The sequence below is a fragment of the Setaria italica genome, chromosome IV, assembly GCF_000263155.2.
Source record: "Setaria italica strain Yugu1 chromosome IV, Setaria_italica_v2.0, whole genome shotgun sequence".
Lineage (NCBI taxonomy): Eukaryota > Viridiplantae > Streptophyta > Magnoliopsida > Poales > Poaceae > Setaria > Setaria italica.
In genome coordinates this window covers 26,083,460-26,098,423 of record NC_028453.1, presented here as the reverse complement: position 1 = coordinate 26,098,423, position 14,964 = coordinate 26,083,460, and the positions used below count along the sequence as shown (strand labels likewise).

The 14,964-nt window shown below is 44.5% G+C and overlaps 1 protein-coding gene across 1 annotated transcript; it reads right to left on the bottom strand.

Annotated features, from left to right (window-relative positions):
• Positions 1 to 3,983: 3,983 nt before the first annotated feature.
• Positions 3,984 to 9,424, bottom strand: LOC101753661. The gene is made up of 5 exons (XM_004965440.3): positions 8,847 to 9,424; positions 5,636 to 7,568; positions 5,471 to 5,531; positions 5,163 to 5,386; positions 3,984 to 4,323 (listed from the first exon to the last, which is right to left on the bottom strand). Exons 1-5 carry the CDS (start codon positions 8,965 to 8,967, stop codon positions 4,269 to 4,271), a joined length of 2,394 nt encoding a protein of 797 aa, XP_004965497.1. The 5' UTR covers positions 8,968 to 9,424; the 3' UTR covers positions 3,984 to 4,268.
• Positions 9,425 to 14,964: the final 5,540 nt, after the last annotated feature.

Sequence of the window (14,964 nt, the reverse complement as noted above, 5' to 3'; positions counted from 1 at the left end):
GGATAACTCGATTTGGGGATAAAGACGACGTTCACGGCCCAACTACAACCATCCAAGCTGCACCTTAGTAACCGATACACCACCTCCAATGATCGCCGCGATCTTGTGGAGCATGATCAACCAAACCACTACGGTAATTCCTGCAAGCAATCGAGGAACAAGTAAGAACAAGTAGAACAAGCAACTCAATTGCAAATATGGAGAGAAAAGATAATCTAAAACCACAAAGTTGGGATTCTGAATCGAGTAGAAGGGATGGTCTAATCGACACACGCGTTTACAAGGAAGTAGCAATGGCTAATTTTTCAACAAAAACAAAACTCAATCTGTTTGTAGCGGCTCTAATCCTTATTAATATCTAGGAGAATGACCAGGGGGTGTTGGGGTGATGCTCCAACCCTAGGACGTGTCCCTAATGGACCCAACTTGATACACGGCCCATCAGGCCAAAATAAGGCGACGCAGCACCTTTGGATAGAAAATCTCTTGGTAGTAATTCAGTCATTGCGGCCGCCTCAGAATAGATATGGACTTGAGTCCAGATCCATAAGAAAATAGACTTCATAAAGATTGCAAGGAGTACTTAACACTCAAAACGGAGTTCGGATGGGGTCGTGGCGGCCGTTGCAAGTTGGTGTAGTGATGTAGTCCGAATCCAGCCCCAAAACGTGTTGGATTGGATCTCTTTCTTTCCTTGGACCAAAAGTGACGTGGTGGCTTGGTGGAGGACGTTGGGAATACTTGGACTTATCTTCCAATCAACTTCTTTGGTTCTTCATGCCTTCCATGTATGTTTAACACTCTTTTTGATCCACGTATGTATTTCTGAAAATGAGAATGAGAACACATCATGATGCAGCATCAATTCATCAAATGTATCAAATATAATCATGATAAAGAATTGTTTCACCTTTAAATCAAAAGTTGCTAATGTGGTTGTATCCGAGCAGGTGATGTCCTCATCAACTATGCTAGGTATCCTAAGGTATTGGAAGGCTACAGTGACTTAAACTTGATATTAGATGCTGATGAGATAAAAGCCACAAGTGGATATGTGTTCAGACTTGGAGGTGGCACTATTTCTTGGAAGTCTTGCAAGCAGACCATCTTAACGAGGTCAACAATTGAAGTAGAACTTACAGCATTGGATACCGCCATAGTTGAGGCTGAATGGCTTTGTGATCTCTTGATGGATTTGCTAGTGGTTGAGAAAACGATACCGGCTATCCTAATGAATTGTGATAATCAGACTGTAATAAACAGTTCAGCAGACAACATGAAGTCATCAAGGCATGTGAAAAGACGGTTGAACTCTGTCAGGAAAATGAAAAACTCTGGAGTAATAGCTTTGGACTATGTCCAACCTGCTAAAAATTTGGCAGATCCGTTTACTAAAGGTTTTTTCACGAAATGTGATTGACGAGGCATCGAGGGAGATGGGATTGAGAGTTATGTCATATTGGTAAGCTGTCCTATTTGATCGGAGATCCTGTGAATTAGGATGGCGAAACAAACTATTGGCTAACTGAGAAGGAGAATACTTTTGTACAAACTCATCCCATTGAAGATGCATTCTCTTCTTTTTCTGCATGGCAGGTTGGTTAATACCTTAATGTGATCCAAGTGGCTTATTTTCAAGCAAAGATGTTTACCTGCAGAAATATCTTTTGAGAAGCACACCTATATGAGTTTGACTGCTTGGGTAATCCCTAGAGACTCATGAAAGGCCTAGAAGTATGACTTATATGCTTCAACCGGAGGGGATGCATTTTGCAGCCTAGTATCGGTAAAAGACCTAAGTGAAACTTGTTCGTACAAAACTGGCAATTCAAAGCATAGTCCGTTGTTCAGTTTTGGACAAATGTAGCTTATGCTCTAGGTGGATGTTCAACCTTAACAAGGTCTCCATAAAAAAGCCGATATATCAAACAGCATTGGAACTGAATGTGTGCCTTGGAATTTGGTGGGGATTGTTAGATTAAATGGGCCGGTGGCCTAGACCGGCCGGACGTGATGTGTGGGCTGGGCTTGGTCTAGTTTTGTAGTTTTTTTTATCACGGTTGATGACTAGTAACTGACAGTAGTTGATGGCGATTAGTGACTAGTAACCTACGATACTTGAGTGACTACTAACCGACGATGCTTGAATGGCTGACCGTTACTAGTAACCGGTCCTTTGATGGTCCCAATTAACTGCATGAACCTAGATGCTCAAAGGTCTCAGGGTGCCTATAAGAGAGGCGCTCCTTCTCATTCTTCCGCGCGCTACCACTATTGGAAAACTGAGCATTTGTCCAACGTGTTAGTACCAGACGCATTTTCGCCCGGTACTAACGCGCTGCATTAGTACCGGTCGTCTGTTGATAGCAGTTAACATGCCAAGTTGTGAACCACAAGTGCACGGATTATCGTAGCTTTTTTCTTAGAGTATTCCATCCAAGGTTCATCAACCCGTGCATCAACAGTGAACTGATTAGGGTTCTCTATTTAGCTAAACAGATCTTATCCTACCAAGAAGCATGAATTGCATATAAATGTAACCCAATCATGAGATAAGCATTATAGATAGGGTAAATAGACCACATCCATGTATATATGAGGTAACACAACCAAGGGTAGCATGAGCCTATCGTTTTCTTGCTGTAGTTCCAACCAAAGTGGTAACCAATCTATGTAACACCTTGATAAAGAGTCATCTATTAGAAAGGTGGCTTACAAGCAACCTACTTTCTTATGGTCGCCCTTGCGAGGTGCGTGTTGATGCCTCTAATTTCCCAAAGCTTTATCTCAATGACTCCCACAATACTCGCCATCGATCCTACTCAACATTACACAATTGTTCAGCCTTTTCCTCCCACATGCTGTCACCACACAAGAGTAATCACACTGACTTCCTACGCACTACTAAGATGTATCCACAAGATATAGATTAATCACCACGATTACATCTATTCCTACTAAGAACATATGCTAGCTATTCATATGAGAATAAGCATGCATCATAGTAGATCAAAGTAAATACAAGATTAGATTGATATCACCATCGTCTGTACATAGGCCTTGATGATCACAAGGCTCGACTCCAGAACTCCACCATGGCTTCGCCACACAGGGACGACCATAGCGGCTAGGGTCTAGCCTAAGCCATCTCCTCGACAACCTCGAAGATTTGCAGTGGCCCTCAGCTCTCTCTGGTGTGTGTCCCTCTATTCGTTGATTTTGGTTGATTCCTCCTCGGGCTCGGTGAATTTTTGGGGTATTTATCGTCTGGAGAACCTGTGGGTTAAATTGGAAGGTGAACGGGCGAACGAAAGGGGTTGGCTGATCGGCCTGGCGCTTCCTTTTACCCCATCGCGTCCAGCTTCATCACCAAGTCTTCTTCAATGTTCTGGAACCTTATTTTTGTATGCATGTGGGCCTGGCACGTCGGTAGCTTCGGGATGAGATTGATCCTCAATAACTTTCTAAATCTTTGCTTGATCTTCTTTGATTCCTCATTGATCCCGAAGCGATCCTTGCCATATCTTCACAAACTTAGCTCTTAAGTCATCTTGGAGGATTGCTTGCCAAAAATGAGCATCGGTGGTGGCAAATAGAAATGATATTTTTAGATAGAAATGATAAATTTAGATAGAAATGATAAATACACCTAATATATTTTGCGAACCTTTCATTACTTTCATAATTTGAGCTAAAATGAAATATTTGTCCTTAACATCATTTTTCTAAAAAATTTTATATCTTATATCTGAAAGATTTAGTTCAAATATCAATTAATATCAATAAGTATGCTTATAATCATTTAAATCTTATAAAATAGTACATGACTTCTAAAATTTTTGAAACTCCTACACAATAACACATGTCTTCTAGTATATAACAAAAATATATTCTAATATGTAATATAAAGTTTTTAACTAGTTAAATATGTTTTGTCCTTACCAACAATGAAAATTGAAAAAGCATGCATCTATGCTGGCGGATTTTAACGCGCCAACTCCGGGACCTTTTGTGATGACGGGTAGCAATTAGGTCCACCAGCAATCAAAAATCAATACGTCAGCACAAATTGTTTTTGCCTAGTGTCACAAGATTACAAGAATACCTCCGTACGACTGAATTAGGCCTCAGCTTATGATCAATACAATCAAGGGGAAAAGAGAGACAACAAACTAGCCTCACAACTGAGTAATCTACAGTAGACCTGAAAGATTTCCATCGATTTGCCTTCTTGAGGTTCAGAATTGTAGTTGTGATGTATTGATCTATCACTGGATGAATCTGGGGACTCGCATGCCAAATCCACGCCCCATTTTCTCAACTCTGCACATTGAAAGAACAAGGGTAATACACTTCAGTTAGCAAGGAGCTGTGGTTCATAGCCCAAAACCAATACAGCAATTCAAGAAATTAAGGAGCATGACTGTTTCTGAAATGAGGATCATGTACGCCAGCACACCACATATCGAAGTTCGTGGGACAGCATAAATAAATTAGTCTAACAGCTAGAACAAACAACCGTCCCACTAACATGTACAGTCAGGATTTAAGAGTACCAGCCAATGATGCCAAACCATCTTGACAAAGCCATGCACATGAATCTCTGATTAGATAACTAATTTTTGTGAGAAGTCTTATAAGATTTCCAGTTGGCCTGCAGGCAGTTGTAGAAACCTGCTCATATTTTTTAGATGAAAATCTTGCTTTGACAACTATGCAATATAGGATTCTCTGACAGACACCATATAGATTTTGACAATGCTTCCTTATCATTTCTAAACAGCAAAAGTTCGTTGTCAAGCACTACATGTTGAGCTGAAAAAGATCAGTGTGATCAATACTAAGAAAAGACAAATGAATTAGGGTACCTTTTTAAGAATGGGACCCATAACCCATCTAACAAGAAAGATTTTGTTGTTTGACTATATTGATTCTTGCATGTCTTTTAGGCATTGTAGAAGAATGGGTCACCAGGCACCTGAACCTTAGATCTTTAAGGACCTTTAATTGACATTTTTCAGGTAACTAGGCAAGATGTACATCAATATATACAACATCAGAGACTTAAAAAGAATTCGCAGGAAGCACAATATGATAGCATACTCGCAAGAAGTTTTGATTAATGAAGCAATCCAAAAAATTTCTTAATAAGAGATACTTACGTTGGTGCAAGCTTGCCAAGGCCATAAAGCTCTTCACCAGATACTTCATCTGAAACCTTTCCAGAATTGTCTACTACATAAGATCTACCAGGGGAATCAGAGAGTCCTCTAGTCACAAGCAAATCCAAATCCCTCTGGTGAAGCTCTCTTCCATTAACAAATACGCTAGTATTTCCACCAGCGCAGTTCTTGGGCATGGGGTAATTAAACTCTGGAACATAAGGCTACAAGCAAAATATGCACTTTGAGCTTTGATCACCACAGTACATGATAAAGAAATGAACAAAATACAAGACATTAGCTCATACAGGTATCATGCCAAGGCAAGGACGCCCCATAACACCCCAGAAGCCAGCATGGTAGTCATACCTAAGTTAAATAACATCAAGATCACATTTGTATCCGAAATATTTCCTTTTCATGTTAGGAAAGAACAGGTTAAATGTAAAAGCCATAACTCAATAGAAATTTACCAATAATCACCAGGGCAGATTGCTCCAGCAAGCTTCTCAGCCTTCCTGACCGCACGATCAGAGATAGGAAAGCCATTTACATACACCCTTGCTCTTCCATTGCGCATTCCATTATTAATTTTGAAGCTCCTTTTTATTAGATTGGTGAGAAAAGAATCACTGGGCTTTGTTCTACTGCAGCCAGTACCATGTCGCACATTTAATGCATCTTCTATGTATTCAGGTTCATCAAACTCATTGTCTGGAGATTGCATCTTGTTTGATACACATACATTTTTAACTGAGTTCTGCTTGCAACTCTCAGTTAATAGTATAACCTTTTCAGGTTCAGGTTCAGAATGAGTACTTCTACTTCCCACTCCAGAATGTTCAGATGGAGATGATTCACAGTGATCGCGATGTGGTAAGCTTGGTACCTGCGAAACAACATTGTCTTCAGGAGGAAGATCCCTGGAATGGGAAGTACCCTCAGAATTAGTTCCTAGAGGGGTATTGTTGTTCTCTGACTCGCTCAAATTTGAGTGCAGATCTTTTTCTTGAGACACAGGGCTCCCATCAGAAAAATGATAAACTGGAACAGACCTCTCATCTGGAGTTTGCACATTGGTTCGCATGTTATTCTCCTGTCCATCAGATAAATGTGTGCTTACTGCAAATTCTGATACATTGAGCCTGTTTCCATCAAGCTTGACTAGAATTGCATGTGAGCATGATCCACATCGCAATTTATACTCCTTCCCTGACAAGGATTGATTCTTTGGTATCTGAAGCACTTCGTAGCAATTGTAGCATATGGTGAAAGGGGCACCACCTGCAACCGGTTCACAACTCTGTGCAGGCTTCTTGCTTACATTGGCCCTCGGGTGATTCTGAGACAAGATATTGGTGCCTCTTGTGCAGTGTCTTTGCTGACCAAACAAGGGACTGTCCACAGGATAAACCCCGTAACTGTTCAGAAGATATGGAGCCCTTTGATCATTGAAGCCCAGGTGGTTTCCCTGTACAGGCATGAATTCTTGGTGGCAACAATGCATGCAAGAACAAGCAGCTTGGTGATAGAAGCCATCATGACGGCAAGAGAGGAGAGGATCAGGATCATGCTGTGCAAAGAAATAATTTTCAAAATTTCTCCATGGATAGAGGCTAGCAGGATAGCTAGAGGCTCTTGCATGCGGAATGGGCTCTGCATATCCAACACGATCTTGTTGTGCAGGCAGTGCAGCATAAACGCGAGGAACGCTAGGACTTCGCACATTCAAGGATGGGGAGTGATGTGAACCATTCCGGTGCAATTGAGGTGCATCATGCCTCAATTGACTCAGCCGGTCAGAAGTACCATATGAACTTGAGGCATCTGCTGCTCTACTAATTGGTGCACTTCCACTTGGCCCGTCAGTTACCTCGCAGGATTGCTGCACCTGGTCTCTCAACTCATCAAGCATCCTCAAAATCTCAGCACGGTCTTTCTCAAGTCCCCTGACTCTGCTTGGACCATCCAGGTTTCTTTCATTGGGGCGTTCCCTAGTAGAATATCTGTACCTCTGCTTCAAATGATAGTCAACAAGGCCTTCTCCATGATAACCATTGGGTGAAATGCCATTGATTGAAGGCCTCGGGGATATGTCTCTTACTCTCAATGACTGCCCCATTTCTCTGTTCTCCCAATCACGAATGTGTCGGTACTTTGCCTCTTTGCCATCATCTCTAACAGAAGTGTTCAGATTTGAGGAACTTGGCCCAGTCGCAATGCTATCATGATGTCCGTAAACTGGTTTGGTATGTACATCAGCCATTTTTCTGGTTTCTGGCCTATCAGCAGTGCTAGCTCCAGGTTTTGTTGCAGATGTCTCTGGAACACACTCCAGCACTTCAAGGTATTTCACATTTCCATTGTCTGTGTCATGTAAAGATTGGGCTGAGCTCTTCTTCTTTGCTGCAACATTTTCAGCACAGGATGACGTTATTTTCAGATATGGATTGCCACTTTATGACAGTTCAATTAGCCGTTAAAAAAAGGGAGACTAATGACCACCCTGTCATGTTGTGATACTCCTACTTGACAAGGAGTTATTTTCCCAAAAAAAAAAGATATTTAACAAGGAGCTCAAAACGATGAGCCATAGAAGACTGGTTCTGAAACACTGGCGCCAAAGGCACTGCTCTGGCTCCACATTGACCTCAAAAGCAACCTTGAAAAGTACAACCGGAGACTAAACGGCAGCTAGGATTTTAAACTAATCACTGATGACAGGGTATATTGGATATAAAAATCACTGAATCAACTAACGTATAATATATGGGTCATATTCAACATTAAGTTAAAAAGAAAGACATGGGAGTCTTTGTGCATCTTCTTCTTCAAGGAAGCAATCCAACGAGGATCTAATCCGGGCAACTCCATACTAAGCCCAATGCAATCTATTTAAGAAGTCATAAAGATAACCGCAGATAACCTGAGGGGACAGAGGCACAGAGCAGTGCCCCATCACCAAAGCACAGGCTAGACTTTTGTACATTAGTATACTTTGTGCCAGAAAATAGAGACTTGGTTTGTCCAACTTAAAAATCAATCCAAAGGACTTTAGTATACTTTGTGCCTGAAAGTTCAAACCATAATTTGGATAAATATTAAGAAGTTTCATTTATTTCTAAAACATGTAGTAAATGTTATCCTGAAAACAAAACCTGAAGCTTACATTTGCTTGACAAAAATGGAGTGCGTATCTGTTAGGAAAATCAAGAATCTACATTTGCTCCTAAAAATGGATTTAACCTTTCCTGAAAAATCCAGGGAGCATCTATTCCATAAATGGAGTAAACAGTATCCTGAAAACTTCAGAAGATTACATTGTGCTCCTAGAAAATGAGTAAACATTTGCTTAAAGAACCAAACGTTTACATTTTGGCAATACGAGAAGAAAGCATTTTTCCCTTTCAAAAATTCAGAAGTTTCCAAAAAAAAAGGAGTAAACATTCATTACCGTGCATTACCATATATACAAATCAAATCGAGGTCTGAAGTCAAACTAACTGACATAAAAAAAACAGCGATGTCTCGCCCCATTTGCAAAAGAATTGGGATAAAATCCCCTTTGCAAGTGTCAGCCAAAGACAATCCATTTGCGATGCTGGGCAATGGAGACCAAATTCTGTTCCAGAATAATACCTTCGTTCAGTGGGAACAAATGGAAGGATAGGGGCAGAGACGCACCTTGGAGAGCGGCGCCGCATCCGCCGCAGATGTAGACGGAGTAGGCAGGCAGCTCCGGCAAGAACTTGTCGCACCTGGGGCACCGCACCAACCGTATCCGCGCCGCCGCCTCGCCTTCCATTACCCCGGTTTCCTCCGCAACTGACAACTTCCTCTCCGCTGCGCCTCCGGTCACAAGAACCGCCGGCGGCGCATCAAGAATCCCCAAGAAGTTCAAGGTCGAAGTAGGAAGGAATACCTGTCCTCCGCTAAACAAGGTCCTCGACCAGCCAAGAGCAGCAAGAACCGCGCCCTGGCCGCCGGACCGAGCAACCGCGGCAAGGAGGTGTGTGCGAGAACTGTGAAGGAGGTGAACTGCTGAAGCCTGAAGCCCGGGAGAGGAGAAAGGGCGCGGGCTAGAGGATGGAGGTGGGGAGGGGAGATCAGGTGGGTGCGAATTTAATTTGGGTCGTCACGGGGCCATGCCATCTTGGCCTCTCTCTGACTCGGACGCGCAGCCTTTCCCACTGCCGCCGCTGCTGCGGCTTTCGTCTTTCTCGCTCGACGACGACGACGCACGCATAGGGCGCCTGCGCGCGCACGGGTAGGCAGGAAATTTACGCGACCATGGCCTACGTCGTCTGCTCGTATTTGTTTTTCTATGGGGAGGAGGAGGAGAGAAGTGGTCGCTCAACCACGCGTGGCCACGGGCTGGTGTCATACTGCTGCAATGCTGCCAATCAAGCTGACCTCCAATTCCCTCGTGTTTCTGCCCTGTTTTTTACGCGGTGTCGTCTTCTCCGTAGGAAACCGTCAATGGTTCGTGTACTCAAACTGCTAGTAAAGCTGCTACTAGTGGTGAGCGTCGTTGGTAACAAACACATTATGTCTTATTCATGTATACTGTACTTTGATCCATTTTTTTTTTTTTTGCAAACTGAGGTGAGATCTCTCCACTCATATATATTTTTTTAACAAACGGACACCGAGACGGTGCCTATCTCATGTATAAAGCAGGTAGAATAACAGTCCAGCTAACCGGAAGGAAAAAAACTCACGATCCAAGAGTCTGGCTAGGTCTTTTGCGCCAGCCATAATCCATGTTGTGGCTTCCACTTTTATTTTATACATCAGCGGCTGGGGAGGCTTCTTGATGCTCAAAAACTTAACTTTCGTGTTCCTTTCCTTCCATAATTCCCAGATAATGAAAGTGTCGTGGTTATACTCGTCCACCGTTCGAGTGTGGTTGCACTCACTCATATATAAGGCACCATAATCCCCTAAAAGGCTAACAATATGTGCAGTTACATAAGGAGAATGACAAGGCTCCAAATTGTAAGCATTGGTGTACATCACACAAGGCAGGGGTGAGCAGCCCCAGGCATCCAGCTAAGAGCAACTCCGAGAGTACCTTAAAAAATTCTTCCCCAAAACTATGTATTGGGGGTTCCTCTAAAAAAAATTTTCTCCAAAAATATATCAACCCACAGCAGATCGCTAATAATTAACCCCCAATATTTCAAAACACGCCACATCATCCTCACCGCAGCCGGCACGGCGACGTCGACTGCCGTGGAGCTACTGCACCACCCGCCGCCTGATCGACCATCCACCAGCAGCCGCTTCCTCGTCGGCACGGCACCGTACACCTCCTCCTCCCTTGCTGCTGATTGGGCCGCATGCAGATGGCCATCAGGGGTGTCTTCCCCTCCTTGTCAATCGACTGCAAGCACACGAACAATTTGCCCCCAACAATAGCAGCGTAGCAGTGAGCCGGCGGATTCCTAACCGCGTAAACAGGTGGTAATAAAAGGTGTGAATTTGTTATCCTGAGTTTCTGATATCAAGGCCCGCGCCCTGCACTCGAAGGATCTGAATCCCGTCGGCGTTGCCGTAGTTGAACTGCTGGTACAGAAGCTCCTCCTTGGACTGTTGCAGCCCCATCCCGACCCACGAAATAGCCCAATCAGAGGAGGAGGAGGGGATTCTCTCGATCAAAAACGCCCGAGCAAGTCAGCAGAGGATCCTCGAGTCGTGCCATCGCAGGCACGGGTGGGGAACCGAGGGGCTTTCGGAGTGGTGAGGCGGGGGAACCAGCCTCGTCCCCGCCGTGGGAGGCGAGCGGGTGGTTTCTAGGAAGGCGGAGGGTGGCCTCGCCCCGCCGCCGCCTGGCGCTTGCCCCGGCCACCCGGACGCCGCCCCGGCCCACCACCGCCTGCCGTCCCTCATCCTGCCGCTCTCCCATTCGCCGCCGCTGTGCGAGGGGGAAGGGTGCTCGCGTGGGGGAGAGGGCAGCTCGCGCACGGGAATCGGAATTGGGGGAGAAACATCAACGCTAAAATATACATGGTGGCAGGGTGTTTTTTAGCATCACGAAAAAATTGGGGAAGGTTTGGGTGGACTGTTGGAGTTCGTTTTTTCTTTTTTTCGTAAAAAAGGTATTGGGTAAGATTAGCAGCCTCTTGGAATTACTCTGGCCCCGTTTGGATCATTGGAATTGAATTCCATCCTAATAATCATAATTTAGACACAAATTAATTAAGCTAATATAATTGTATGTGGAATATAGTTGTATATTATAGTTGGTGATATGGGAGAGATACTTGTATGCTGCACTTCTACTATAGAGAAGCGAGTCTAAGAGCGTGCTATAAGAATTGAATTCCATCTAATAACCATAATCTATAGAATCAATTTCCATCTCCCACCCCATGAATTTAAGATAGGCTTATATCTAAACTTTGGAAAGTTGTGGAATGCCACATTCCAACATAAATTAGCCTACTCCATTAAATAGATTCCAATTCCTTGAACCCAAACGGGGCATAACATACTTCAATCTCTACTTAAAAAATTCGAATTTCGATAAAACTTTGAAAAAAACTCAAACTTTCCCTCGGCGAGTTTGAGTTTGGAGGAAAATATGCTAAAGCTCAGTTGGAGGTTTGTTGGCCTAATGTTTCCACGTTCACTTCAGTTTCTTGTAGGTCAGCCGTAATCAATCGCTACCATCCGTACCTCCGCACTTGCTGCCACAAACTAAACTCGTGGATCCTGATCTCATTGACTCCGGCATGCGTCGTGTCGAGATTTCCCTAACTCCTAGGAACATTCCGCCAGCATCAGATTTACCACGTCCCATTGTAGGCACGGCGGTGCCCGAATGCCGAGTGATATGTGCTTCGCCTCTGGGGAGCAGACCCTCGGCTGCTACCGTAGGAAGAGAAGGTGGTGCGAGCGTTATGGCGGCAATCACACGTGCCTCGTGCTCAAACTTGCCGCTCAATCACCAAGGCCCCCGTAGTGCTGCAATGACACATGAGCCCACATGCTACAACGACCGCAGACGAGCTCTTCCGCTTGGCTTCTCCCCGTGCTTGCAAATGGAGGGTGAGGTGAAGGTGGAGAACTGGCCCCCCACGCCCCCCGTCGGAGAAGAGGTGGCGGCAGCGTAAAGGGTGAGGTGGAGGAGTGCTAGTGGTGGTGGAGAGTCGACTTGAGTCAGGAAGAGTCACGAAACTCTTTCGCTCATGACACGGATTCAACGACAATGCAAAACTTGGCATGTGCAAGCCACCTCCAACCAAGATCGGACGGATGAAATTACTATGGGATGTTGCCTGACAACAGCTCGAAAAATTCACCAACTATGGGTCTATGGGGATTGATTGCCTATGACTTGGCTCTCCTGAGGATCTTGATTCGATTGGAATAACTTTATAAACAGTGAAGAACATCTGAACTGGTCAGCTGGCTGACTGCTGGGTGGACAAATGGACAACTGCACTCCACGTAGAGGCAGCAGGAGAACCAGTCAGTCAGACAGGTGGGCAAGGCAGCGCGTCGTTGACCTTGCGAATTAGTCAGCTCGATTTGTTGGCAAATCAGCGGATTCACGCAACACGAATGGATCACTTGGAAGTATTAAAACAAGAGAGCCTAGTAAAATTTTAAGGGGCAGTAATCTACTTACTTTGAAACGTAACCAATTTTTTGAGTGAGAAAAAGAAAGAAAATAAAGAGTGTCTGAAACTCGTGAACAGGAAGGGTGGAGGAAACACATTATCATCGGCACAGCACACAGCACGCGATGGTTCGGTGCTAATGTTGGGATCCGAGATCCCGAATGGATAATAGAGAGAGGAAGGGAGAAAATCATCCAAGTGAATAAGTGAACCAAGTAGGCAAAAGTTCTCTGCTTCATGCCGCATCTGTTTATAGGGAAGATGAGATGGTTGTTTATATTAATTCTATTGGTGGGGTTGAATATTGTAAGTAGGTCCCTAGACTTTACAAAGAGATCCCTAGATGTTACTTCCCAACCCTCACAAACAAGCTCTTGGATCCCATTTCAAGCCTCTTTTACACACAAGGGGGTCCCTAACCTTAGGCCTCCTAAGGCGCACCCCCAACAACGAACTAACAGACATGTGTTAAAAAAACATTGCAGAAAGAAGTTAACGACAAAAAAAAACATGTGAAATTGATGAGAGAGAAGCACGAGGGAACCTGCTCTAGACCTCAGGTGATTTTTTCTTCTTCTAAATCAAATTCATAGAAGGAATTCATCGAAAAATATTCATAGAAGGAAGTCCTTACTCATTACATCTTGAAAGAAAGGGTATATTTTTGTCTGCTTTGGTCATGTTTGGTAAAGCTCTCAGCAGCTCCGGTTCCTTCTGACACCCACCTAACACATCATTGTAGAAGTAAGGGTTGATATTCTCTTCCTTTTCTCTTCTCATAGCAGCTGGAGGAGCCGGTGGAGCTACAAATTATGATTCCTCCGACTTCGACTTCTTAGAGCTCTTCACACGCTACATTGGTGGTGTTAGGTGGAGCCGGAACCGCAAGAAGCCTGGCCAAAGTGGCCCTTGGTTTGCTGCCGCGACTGCCGCCGAGGACGCTGCTTCCTTGACGAAAATCGATTCGGAGAGTATCCCTCCGTTTGCCGCGGCAAGAATCAAGGTGCAGTCGATAGAGTGAAGACGAGGACGAAGAGCGCCCCGTGCTAGCCGCAGCGCATCCAGCGGCCACTGTTGCTCACTCCGGCCGGCTGGTCCCGTACCTCCCGCCGCTGCTTTCAGTTGGACGACCCTTTTGGCTCTTTCACAGTCTCCCACGCTACTGTCGCCACTGTCCCAATCCTATCCCCGCCTGCCGCTACCGCAGCGTCTGATGCTGTTTGGCTGTTGCTGTTGCTGCGGCCACTGCGCCGCGCTACAGCACGCAAGGCCGGGCACCATCCCATCCATCATCGCTCATCGGCCATGTGACCCGTCTGCGAGCCAACCGCAGCTGGCAGAATTATATTCACCGTACCGGTCGCGAGCATGTTTCCACCGCAACCCCATGGCATCACATCGGCCGTCAAAACTTTGGTTGGCCAGCACAGCAGACTGAAAAAGCAGCAGGCCGACCCACAAAACCTCCGTGATCTTTGGGGAAAAGAGGGGGATCCTCCCGTGTCCCGTCACCCTGGCGATGCGGATGTGGCAACGGATCCGATGGATGGATGGATGAGCCAGCTCGTCTCCGTTCCACGTGTGCCAGGCCGGCTTGGCCTTGGTTTTGGTTCCGGTTGCTTATTTTTAGCACCCGTTATATTAAATTTATAGATACTAATTAGAAGTAATAAACATAGACTATTTACAAACTCATTACATAAGTGGAGGCTAAACGGCGAGATGAATCTATTAAGCCTAATTAGTCCATAATTTGACAATGTGTTGCTACAGTAAACATTTGCTAATGATGGATTAATTAGACTTAATAGATTCGTCTCGTCGTTTAGCCTCCACTTATGTAATGGGTTTTGTAAATAGTCTACGTTTAATACTCCTAATTACTATATAAACATTTAATGTGACACGTGCTAAAAATAAGCAAAGGGAACCAAACGCCCCCTAATCACTGGCAATGCTTGACTGACAAAGCAGGGGACCAGTTTATAGAAATGTGGATTAAACATTTATCTTTTATTGTTTATCTAGTGAAGAATTAGTGGGTGTTTGGATACGAGGTGCTAAACTTTAGCAGGTCACATTGGATGTTCGGATGCTAATTAGGAGGACTAAATATGAGCTAATTACAAAACTAATTGCGCATATAAAGTCTAATTCGTGAGACGAATCTATTA

What these genes read in the sequence shown, in the direction of transcription:
- LOC101753661 (XM_004965440.3), bottom strand. Translation starts at nt 8,967, where the DNA reads ATGGAAGGCGAGGCGGCGGCGCGGATACGGTTGGTGCGGTGCCCCAGG. An exon ending in ATGCGGCGCCGCTCTCCAAG is followed by an intron (nt 7,569 to 8,846) that starts GTGCGTCTCTGC and finishes AAAATGTTGCAG; the next exon opens with CAAAGAAGAAGAGCTCAGCC. An exon ending in ATCTGCCCTGGTGATTATTG is followed by an intron (nt 5,532 to 5,635) that starts GTAAATTTCTAT and finishes TATTTAACTTAG; the next exon opens with GTATGACTACCATGCTGGCT.